The sequence below is a fragment of the Ascaphus truei genome, chromosome 5, assembly GCF_040206685.1.
Source record: "Ascaphus truei isolate aAscTru1 chromosome 5, aAscTru1.hap1, whole genome shotgun sequence".
Lineage (NCBI taxonomy): Eukaryota > Metazoa > Chordata > Amphibia > Anura > Ascaphidae > Ascaphus > Ascaphus truei.
In genome coordinates this window covers 236,071,436-236,083,041 of record NC_134487.1, presented here as the reverse complement: position 1 = coordinate 236,083,041, position 11,606 = coordinate 236,071,436, and the positions used below count along the sequence as shown (strand labels likewise).

The window sequence follows — 11,606 nt, the reverse complement described above, 5'->3', positions numbered from 1 at the left end:
CAAGGGGGGAAGGAGAGAGAGGGGCCTAGAGAGAAAGTAGAGAAGGTAGTGAAGAGAGGGAGGGAACAGATAGGAGTAGTACCAAAGAGGAGTACTTTAGAGGAGAAAATGAAGGAGTTCCAGAGCGCAGTAGGGGAGGTAGAGGTATGGGTTGGAATTTTTAGGAAGCAACATGTAGGAAGTACAGATCAGCAAATAATAAAGAGATTAGACGAAGTAATGCACCAAAGGAAAAATATTACAAAAGGGGAATATGAGGGAATGAAAAAAGAGCATATACGGTTGGTGGAGATAAAAGAGGGCAGAGTAGTCCCGGAGCTCTGGGGAGAACTGGAGGACGTGAGTGAGGAGGAGAAAGGACAAGATTTAGTGAGCCCTATAGAGGTGACTGTGGTGGAAGAGACCCCGGAAAATATCATGCCAGATCAAGGGGAGAAAGAGTGTGGAGAGTCCAAGGGGTACCTAGGTGGCGTGGAAACGAAAACTCTGGGAATAACACCAGCAAGAGCTGGGAGTAGTGGGAGTGATTGGGGACAAAACCCCTCATCAGAAAGTGAAGGGAGTGGGGTGGAAAAACACCCAAGTAAGGGGGAAGAAGGGGGGAAGACAACAAGTATGCCAAAACGGAAAGTGGGGGGGACAAGTAGGAGTGAAAGTGAAGGAGGAGCAGTGTCAACGGCAGAGAGTGGGGACGATAAAACCCAAAAAAAGGAAATTAGCAAATTTTGGAAGGAAATTATAAGTATGTGTATTTTAAAAGTAGCAGAAAGGGAAATTTTAGAAAGAGCAGAAGCCGTGATAAAACAAAAAAACTGGGAAGCACAGAAGGAAAGTCTTATGTGGAAAATACAAATGCGCATCAGATGGGGGGAAGAGTACGGGAAATTGTTGGTAGCAGAAAAAAGATTATGGGAGAAAGAAGAAACATTTAGTAAAGAAGAAGGAAAAAAGTATAACGAGATAACAGAAAAACTAGACAGAATGGAAGAAGAGCTAAGGAAAGAAATAGCAGAAAGGGGAGAGCCATAAGAAAAAGATAAAGGTAAAAAAAGATATTTGGTATGACATGCTTTAGAGAATGGAGATAAAAAGTGTGAAGAAAGTACGAAAAGTCTAGTATAGAATTGGGGTAATGGAAAAATAAGGGGGAAATAGAAATGTAAACGGGATGGAAGGAATGTAAATAGAATATATAATGTAGGGGGTTTTGTAATATAGGGGTGGTTTTGTTATTCTGAAAATTAGAATGTATTTTGAAGGTTTTTTTGTGAAGTAACTGAGATAATTTTTGTATTGGGAAATTATGGAAAGCTATTTAAAAAAAAAAGAAGAAAAAAAAAAGAAACAGCTGTCTGTGGGTGGTTTTCTGGGTATGCACCTTAACCCTGGCTGTGCTCAAAGCTGTGACCATGCAGCAAGCTTAAGCCTATAGGGATCCATGTTAAAAATGGTTATTGAGGCAAAAAGTGACACTGTGAGCTCATTTGCATGTCATTTCCCAGAATCCCTTGCTGCAGTGGAAGTGCTGTATGCTGGGTGATAATGGGGAAATGTGGGGTTGCAGACCTGCCTAAGACATGCAGATGAGCATACAGTTATATTTGCATATTTGCTTTCCTGTGGAGGGTTTTTGTCACTTTTTTTACTCACCATAACTTAACTCAGTATTTTACACACACACACACGCACACGCGCGCACACGCGCACACGCGCACACGCGCACACGCGCACACGCGCACACACGCACACACGCACACACGCACACGCACACACACAACCAATATACAAAAAAATGTAGAAGGGTTATCAAAACCATAATGTACTCAAAAGAACAGTTCTCCATAAATACACACTACAATACAATAAATTACCTTTCTTAATCCTAACTGATATTACAATCAAAAAGATCAAATGCCAATGAAAAACCTCAAATCATAATCAACACATTGCATTTACTTTGTATATATGATGCACACAATCTATGCACCATATACATTTTGCAAATGAATGTTGACAATAACATTGCAAGCAAAATACAGATAACTCCAAACTAATATACTATTGTAACCAATCCGGTAAACATAAATCAATAACCATTCATTAATGACATCCCTAAACAATTTACATTCCATCCCTAACAATTAAACAATTAACTAATTCAAACCTGCAACTGAACAATGTAGCCTGTGAAAATATATAAGTACCAACAAGCATAAACAATTGACAACCAAGGCTAACACTGACCTCTAATACAACATACAATAGCAACGATTACACTGGTGACACGTTTTATCCTGACTTGGCTAGTTCCGCAAGCTGGGAGATTTCCCGGCTTGCTAGCCAAATCCCCTCGGTGTGCCGCACGTCACCGATGCGCGGTCACGCTTCATCGGGTGCCTGCGCCCCATGCGCGCGTGCCCAGGGCTCCCCGAGGGAGCCCTGGTGTCCCGCGATGTGGGGGACGGTGGTGGGGGGTTCCGGGGGACCCGGCGGACCGAAAGGGAAGCCCCAATCGGAGGACCGCTCCTCCGAGGCTTCGGCGCGCGCAAGGGACACCCCGGCGCGCGCCCGGTTACTGTCGCGGCCGAGACCGGGTAAATGTAAGAATAAACTCGGCCGCGACAGTACGTCTATCTAATTTTAAAAGACTTTAAACATACATTTAAGCATAACGGTAAAATAATAAGTGTATAAGAGCGCTAGTGCAATAATAATAAAAAAAAAATTCAAAAAAAACACAGGGGGAACAAAACCTGAGATACAGTCCTAGGGTGTAGGTAGTCCTGGAGCTGCCGTAGAGGGTTAATCTGGGATCTTCCGACCAGATTTAGAAGATTTGTGTGGAAAAACCTCTTGTGGCGCTGAGGGTAAGTGGATGGAACAAAAGTCTTGTGCTGTGGATTCTTCTTTAAGGAATGGCTCAGAGAGGGAAACAAGAGAAATACAAAAACCACAATAGTGTATTACCCTTTAGACAATATAAGACATAATGATTGAAAATGGAGCATTTAATAGTTAAAACAATTGTAACTACAATTGAAGTAAAACATGAACTGTAAAATGAACAGTGAATGATCTTCTGTTGGTTAAAGGAAATAGGGGCTTCCTAGCGCTTGTGCCAAATGAAGCCTTGCTGCTACACCAAAGGTAAAACTGAAATCCTACTCACCGTCCTGGAGTAGGACATGTGCAGTGGTACGGGGTCTTTTGCCAGGGGTGGCCGTCTGCTGTGGGGTGCTGGACGTCTGCTTGATGCGTGCGGGGAGGTTTCCTGGAGTTCTCGTGGTATCAACTCAGCCGAGTAAATTTCGAGCGTCTCCTCCGCTGACGTCACCGCCGGGTTGGTTCAGCTACGGTGTCCCTGGATGACCACAATAAGTCACGTCATCATTTATTTTTTTATCGGCCAAAACACATGGTTTTCACGGCCCAATCAGGGCCGTTGGAACCATATGACGAAATTGTGACGTCATAGGCCTTTAAAAGCCTATGTCGTCTCATTTTGAAACCAGCCGCTGAGGAGGAAGGACCTCCTACAGAAGAAGAAGGCCAGGGCGTGGCCGAAGACGGGAAGAAGACCCCGGAAGAAGATAAAAGAAAGAAGAATACAGATGAAGATGGATTCAAATTAGAAGACCCGTGGATTGATTTGGATTTTTAGTTTCATGTTTATTTTTTTATGGTTTGTTATTTTATGGGTTCCTGTGCCTGGTGGTTTTGCACGTAAATAACCAGTTCAACGGGAGTCGGTGGGGGCAAGTAATGGTAAGTGAACTAAATAAATGTATTTAATTGAACTTGTTAATTTTTTGAAATTCTTTTCTTTACATGTTTATTTAATTATCAGTGGTTTATCATTTCTTGCCACTGTATGTATGTATGTATGTCTAGAGAGATATATACATACAGGGTAAGAAATGATAGTGTTTTAAAAGCTTGATTTGATGTGTTTTTAATTATTTTGACTATGCTGCTACGGTTAAATGTATGTTTAAAGTCTTTTAAAATTAGATAGATGTAATCGTTGCTATTGTATGTTATATTAGAGGTCAGGGTTAGCCTTGGTTGTCAATTTTTTTATCTTCTTGGTACTTATATATTTTCACAGGCTACATTGCTCAGTTGCAGGTTTGAATTAGTTAATTGTTTAATTGTTAGGGATGTAATGTAAATTGTTTAGGGATGTAATGTAAATTGTTTAGGGATGTCATTAATGACTGGTAATTGATTAATGTTTACCGGATTGGTTACAATAGTATATTTGTTTGGAGTTATCTGTATTTTGCTTGCAATGTTATTGTTAACATTCATTTGCAGAATGTATATGGTGCATAGATTGTATGCATCATATATACAATGTAAATGCAATGTGTTGATTGTGATTTGAGGTTTTTCATTGGCATTTGATCTTTTTGATTGTAATATCAGTTAGGATTATGAAAGGTAATTTATTGTATTGTAGTGTGTATTTATGGAGAACTGTTCTTTTGAGTACATTATGGTTTTGATAACCCTTCTACATTTATTTGTATATTGGTTCATCATGTGTGTGTATATATCTCTCTCTCTGTATATATATATATATACAGTGCTTGACAAATCACCCAAAAATCTACTCGCCGAACCCAAAAATCTACTCGCCACCTAGTCCCGCCCCTAGTCCCGCCCCCAACCCCGCCTCTAGTCCCGCCCCCAGCCACGCATTTTAAAAATGGTGGTGGGGTGGGGTGGGGGTGGGGTGGTGGGGGACCCGGCGGACCGAAAGGGAAGCCCCAATCGGAGGACCGCTCCTCCGAGGCTTCGGCGCGCGCAAGGGACACCCCGGCGCGCGCCCGGTTACTGTCGCGGCCGAGACCGGGTAAATGTAAGAATAAACTCGGCCGCGACAGTACGTCTATCTAATTTTAAAAGACTTTAAACATACATTTAAGCATAACGGTAAAATAATAAGTGTATAAGAGCGCTAGTGCAATAATAATAAAAAAAAATTCAAAAAAAACACAGGGGGAACAAAACCTGAGATACAGTCCTAGGGTGTAGGTAGTCCTGGAGCTGCCGTAGAGGGTTAATCTGGGATCTTCCGACCAGATTTAGAAGATTTGTGTGGAAAAACCTCTTGTGGCGCTGAGGGTAAGTGGATGGAACAAAAGTCTTGTGCTGTGGATTCTTCTTTAAGGAATGGCTCAGAGAGGGAAACAAGAGAAATACAAAAACCACAATAGTGTATTACCCTTTAGACAATATAAGACATAATGATTGAAAATGGAGCATTTAATAGTTAAAACAATTGTAACTACAATTGAAGTAAAACATGAACTGTAAAATGAACAGTGAATGATCTTCTGTTGGTTAAAGGAAATAGGGGCTTCCTAGCGCTTGTGCCAAATGAAGCCTTGCTGCTACACCAAAGGTAAAACTGAAATCCTACTCACCGTCCTGGAGTAGGACATGTGCAGTGGTACGGGGTCTTTTGCCAGGGGTGGCCGTCTGCTGTGGGGTGCTGGACGTCTGCTTGATGCGTGCGGGGAGGTTTCCTGGAGTTCTCGTGGTATCAACTCAGCCGAGTAAATTTCGAGCGTCTCCTCCGCTGACGTCACCGCCGGGTTGGTTCAGCTACGGTGTCCCTGGATGACCACAATAAGTCACGTCATCATTTATTTTTTTATCGGCCAAAACACATGGTTTTCACGGCCCAATCAGGGCCGTGGGAACCATATGACGAAATTGTGACGTCATAGGCCTTTAAAAGCCTATGTCGTCTCATTTTGAAACCAGCCGCTGAGGAGGAAGGACCTCCTACAGAAGAAGAAGGCCAGGGCGTGGCCGAAGACGGGAAGAAGACCCCGGAAGAAGATAAAAGAAAGAAGAATACAGATGAAGATGGATTAAAATTAGAAGACCCGTGGATTGATTTGGATTTTTAGTTTCATGTTTATTTTTTTATGGTTTGTTATTTTATGGGTTCCTGTGCCTGGTGGTTTTGCACGTAAATAACCAGTTCAACGGGAGTCGGTGGGGGCAAGTAATGGTAAGTGAACTAAATAAATGTATTTAATTGAACTTGTTAATTTTTTGAAATTCTTTTCTTTACATGTTTATTTAATTATCAGTGGTTTATCATTTCTTGCCACTGTATGTATGTATGTATGTCTAGAGAGATATATACATACAGGGTAAGAAATGATAGTGTTTTAAAAGCTTGATTTGATGTGTTTTTAATTATTTTGACTATGCTGCTACGGTTAAATGTATGTTTAAAGTCTTTTAAAATTAGATAGATGTAATCGTTGCTATTGTATGTTATATTAGAGGTCAGGGTTAGCCTTGGTTGTCAATTTTTTTATCTTCTTGTTACTTATATATTTTCACAGGCTACATTGCTCAGTTGCAGGTTTGAATTAGTTAATTGTTTAATTGTTAGGGATGTAATGTAAATTGTTTAGGGATGTAATGTAAATTGTTTAGGGATGTCATTAATGACTGGTAATTGATTAATGTTTACCGGATTGGTTACAATAGTATATTTGTTTGGAGTTATCTGTATTTTGCTTGCAATGTTATTGTTACATTCATTTGCAGAATGTATATGGTGCATAGATTGTATGCATCATACAGTATATACAATGTAAATGCAATGTGTTGATTGTGATTTGAGGTTTTTTCATTGGCATTTGATCTTTTTGATTGTAATATCAGTTAGGATTATGAAAGGTAATTTATTGTATTGTAGTGTGTATTTATGGAGAACTGTTCTTTTGAGTACATTATGGTTTTGATAACCCTTCTACATTTATTTGTATATTGGTTCATCATGTGTGTGTATATATCTCTCTCTCTGTATATATATATATATACAGTGCTTGACAAATCACCCAAAAATCTACTCGCCGAACCCAAAAATCTACTCGCCACCTAGTCCCGCCCCTAGTCCCGCCCCCAACCCCGCCTCTAGTCCCGCCCCCAGCCACGCATTTTAAAAAAAGCCATAAATTAAATAAATTGAATAAAATCCTAGTAAGAACATTCGTTTTTGATATTAGTTTATTTATTGTATTACATTATACTACAATTAGTCCTTGGTGTGTGTGTGTGTGTGTGTGTGTGTGTGTGTGTGTATAAATGTCGAATCTAGAAAAAAAAAGCCAGATGTGAATGACTAGTTTCCTGCACCCCTTAACTAGTGTCTGGATGCCCCCGCTTCACAATATTTAAAGCAGCAATCCCGTCTGGGATCTTACCTGATCCGCAGACCCTCAAAGTCCAGGTACCCTCATTCCCGCAATGTTATACATTGGAGGGGAGGTGTTCGTTACCTGTCTTCTGGGTTAGGGGGGGGTTCGATGTCTTCCGTGTGAAGCTTGAGTCAGATCTGGAAGTAAGCAGTATAGGTTATTTCAGTGTAGTATAGGGCAGTTAAGATATCCAGATCCATAGTGTGAGAGTGTGTGGGGGAGAGAGCGAGAGTGTGTGGGGGAGAGAGCGAGAGTGTGTGGGGGAGAGAGCGAGAGTGTGTGGGGGAGAGAGAGAGAGTGAGAGAGAGAGAGAGAGAGAGAGAGAGAGGAGAGAGAGATAGAGAGAGAGAGAGAGAGAGAGAGAGAGAGAGAGAGAGTGGGTGAGAGAGAGAGAGTGGGTGAGAGAGAGAGAGTGGGTGAGAGAGAGAGAGAGTGGGTGAGAGAGAGAGAGAGTGGGTGAGAGAGAGAGAGAGTGGGTGAGAGAGAGAGAGTGGGTGAGAGAGAGAGAGAGTGGGTGAGAGAGAGAGAGAGTGGGTGAGAGAGAGAGAGAGGGGTGAGAGAGAGAGAGTGGTGAGAGAGAGAGAGTGGTGAGAGAGAGAGAGAGTGGGTGAGAGAAGAGAGAGTGGGTGAGAGAGAGAGAGGAGTGGTGAGAGAGAGAGAGAGAGAGTGGGTGAGAGAGAGAGAGAGTGGGTGAGAGAGAGAGAGAGAGAGTGGTGAGAGAGAGAGAGTGGGTGAGAGAGAGAGAGTGGGTGAGAGAGAGAGTGGGTGAGAGAGAGAGAGAGTGGGGGTGAGAGAGAGTGGGGGTGAGACAGAGAGAGTGGGGGAGAGACAGAGAGAGTGGGTGAGAGACAGAGAGAGAGAGCGGGAGAGACAGAGAGAGAGAGCGGAGGAGACAGAGAGAGAGAGAGCGGGAGAGACAGAGAGAGAGAGCGGGAGAGACAGAGAGAGAGGAGCGGGAGAGACAGAGAGAGAGAGCGGGAGAGACAGAGAGAGAGAGCGGGAGAGACAGAGAGAGAGAGCGGGAGAGACAGAGGAGAGAGAGCCGGGAGAGACAGAGAGAGAGAGCGGGAGAGACAGAGAGAGAGAGCGGGAGAGACAGAGAGAGAGAGCGGGAGAGACAGAGAGAGAGAGCGGGAGAGACAGAGAGAGAGAGCGGGAGAGACAGAGAGAGAGAGCGGGAGAGACAGAGAGAGAGCGGGAGAGACAGAGAGAGAGAGCGGAGAGACAGAGAGAGAGAGCGGGAGAGACAGAGAGAGAGAGCGGGAGAGACAGAGAGAGAGAGCGGGAGAGACAGAGAAAGAGAGCGGGAGAGACAGAGAGAGAGAGGGAGAGACAGAGAGAGAGAGCGGGAGAGACAGAGAGAGAGAGCGGGAGAGACAGAGAGAGAGAGCGGGAGAGACAGAGAGAGAGAGCGGGAGAGACAGAGAGAGAGAGCGGGAGAGACAGAGAGAGAGAGCGGGAGAGACAGAGAGAGAGAGCGGGAGAGACAGAGAGAGAGAGAGCGGGGAGAGACAGAGAGAGAGAGCGGGAGAGACAGAGAGAGAGAGCGGGAGAGACAGAGAGAGGCGGGAGAGACAGAGAGAGAGCGGGAGAGACAGAGAGAGAGAGCGGAGAGACAGAGGAGAGAGCGGGAGAGACAGAGACAGAGAGCGGGAGAGACAGAGACAGAGAGCGGGGAGAGACAGAGACAGAGAGCGGGAGAGACAGAGACAGAGACAGAGAGCGGGAGAGACAGAGACAGAGTGCGGGAGAGACAGAGACAGAGAGCGGGAGAGACAGAGACAGAGAGCGGAGAGACGAGAGACAGAGACAGAGAGCGGGAGAGACAGAGACAGAGAGCGGGAGAGACAGAGACAGAGAGCGGGAGAGACAGAGACAGAGACAGAGAGCGGGAGAGACAGAGACAGAGAGCGGGAGAGACAGAGACAGAGACAGAGAGCGGGAGAGACAGAGACAGAGAGCGGGAGAGACAGAGACAGAGAGTGGGAGAGACAGAGAGAGAGAGCGGAGAGACAGAGAGAGAGAGCGGGAGAGACAGAGACAGAGAGCGGGAGAGACAGAGACGAGAGAGCGGGAGAGACAGAGACAGAGAGCGGGAGAGACAGAGAGAGAGAGCGGGAGAGACAGAGAGAGAGAGCGGGAGAGACAGAGAGAGAGAGCGGGAGAGACAGAGACAGAGAGCGGGAGAGGACAGAGACAGAGAGCGGGAGAGACAGAGACAGAGAGCGGGAGAGACAGAGAGAGAGAGAGAGAGCGGGAGAGACAGAGACAGAGAGAGAGAGGCGGGAGAGACAGAGAGAGAGAGCGGGAGAGACAGAGAGAGGGAGAGACAGAGAGAGAGAGCGGGAGAGACAGAGAGACTGAGAGAGCGGGAGAGACAGAGACGAGAGAGCGGGAGAGACAGAGAGAGAGAGCGGGAGAGACAGAGAGAGAGAGCGGTGAGAGACAGAGAGAGAGACGGGAGAGACAGAGAGAGAGAGAGCGGGAGAGACAGAGAGAGAGAGCGGGAGAGACAGAGAGAGAGAGCGGGAGAGGACAGAGACAGAGAGAAGAGAGCGGGAGAGACAGAGAGCAGAGAGTCGAGAGACAGAGAGAGAGAGCGGGAGAGACAGAGACAGAGAGAGAGAGCGGGAGAGACAGAGACAGAGAGAGAGAGCGGGAGAGACAGAGACAGAGAGGCGGGAGAGACAGAGAGAGAGAGCGGGAGAGACAGAGACAGAGAGCGGAGAGACAGAGAGAGGAGAGCGGGAGAGACAGAGAGAGAGCGGGGAGAGACAGAGACAGAGAGCGGGAGAGACAGAGACAGAGAGCGGGAGAGACAGAGACAGAGAGCGGGAGAGACAGAGAGAGAGAGCGGAGAGACAGAGAGAGAGAGAGAGAGCGGGAGAGACAGAGACAGAGAGAGAGAGCGGGAGAGACAGAGACAGAGAGAGAGAGCGGGAGAGACAGAGACAGAGAAGAGAGCGGAGAGACAGAGACAGAGAGAGAGAGCGGGAGAGACAGAGACAGAGAGCGGGAGAGGACAGAGAGAGAGAGCGGGAGAGGACAGAGACAGAGAGGCGGAGAGACAGAGACAGAGAGCGGGAGAGACAGAGAGAGAGAGCGGGAGAGACAGAGAGAGAGAGCGGGAGAGACAGAGAGCGGGAGAGACAGAGACAGAGAGCGGGGAGAGACAGAGACAGAGAGCGGAGAGACAGAGAGAGAGAGAGAGCGGAGAGACAGAGACAGAGAGCGGGAGAGACAGAGACAGAGAGAGAGAGCGGAGAGACAGAGACAGAGGGAGAGACGAGAGGAGAGCGGAGAGACAGAGAGAGAGAGCGGGAGAGACAGAGACAGAGAGCGGGAGAGACAGAGAAGAGAGCGGTAGAGACAGAGAGAGAGAGCGGGAGGACAGAGACAGAGAGCGGGAGAGACAGAGAGCGGAGAGAGACAGAGAGAAGAGAGCGGGAGGAGACAGAGACAGAGAGCGGGAGAGACAGAGAGAGAGAGCGGAGAGACAGAGAGAGAGAGCGGGAGAGACAGAGACAGAGAGCGGGAGAGACAGATGAGCGGGAGAGACAGAGACAGAGAGCGGGAGAGACAGAGGAGAGAGAGAGCGGGAGAGACAGAGACAGAGAGAGAGAGCGGGAGAGACAGAGAGCAGGAGAGACAGAGACAGAGAGAGAGAGCGGGAGAGACAGAGACAGAGAGAGAGAGCGGGAGAGACAGAGACAGAGAGAGAGAGAGCGGGAGAGACAGAGACAGAGAGCGGGAGAGACAGAGAGAGAGAGCGGGAGAGACAGAGACAGAGAGCGGGGAGAGACAGAGAGAGAGAGCGGGGAGAGACAGAGAGAGAGCGGGAGAGACAGAGACAGAGAAGCGGGAGAGACAGAGACAGAGAGACGAGAGCGGAGAGACAGCGAGAGCAGAGACAGAGAGCGGAGAGACAGAGACGAGAGCGAGAGACGAGAGAGAGCGGAGAGACAGAGACAGAGAGAGAGAGCGGGAGAGACAGAGAGAGAGAGAGAGAGCGGGAGAGACAGAGACAGAGAGAGAGAGCGGGAGGAGACAGAGACAGAGAGAGAGAGCGGGAGAGACAGAGACAGAGAGAGAGAGCGGGAGAGACAGAGACAGAGAGAGAGAGCGGGAGAGACAGAGACAAGAGAGGGAGACAGAGAGAGAGAGCGGGAGAGACAGAGACGAGAGCGGGAGAGACAGAGACAGAGAGCGGGAGAACCAGAGAGAGAGCGGGAGAGACAGAGGAGAAGAGCGGGAGAGACAGAGAGCGGGAGAGACAGAGACAGAGAGCGGAGAGACAGAGACAGAGAGCGGGAGAGACAGAGAGGAGAGAGAGGAGAGCGGGAGAGACAAGAGACAGAGAGCGGGAGAGACAGA

At 47.0% G+C, this 11,606-nt stretch overlaps 1 protein-coding gene across 1 annotated transcript in view; it reads left to right on the top strand.

Annotated features, from left to right (window-relative positions):
* The first annotated feature begins 219 nt into the window (after positions 1-219).
* Positions 220-11,606, top strand: part of LOC142494725 (uncharacterized) — a 42,287-nt gene continuing 30,900 nt past the window's right edge. The window contains exon 1 of the mRNA XM_075599159.1: positions 220-458. Coding sequence (XP_075455274.1) covers positions 220-458 — 239 coding nt within the window. The remainder of the gene's footprint in view (positions 459-11,606) is intronic.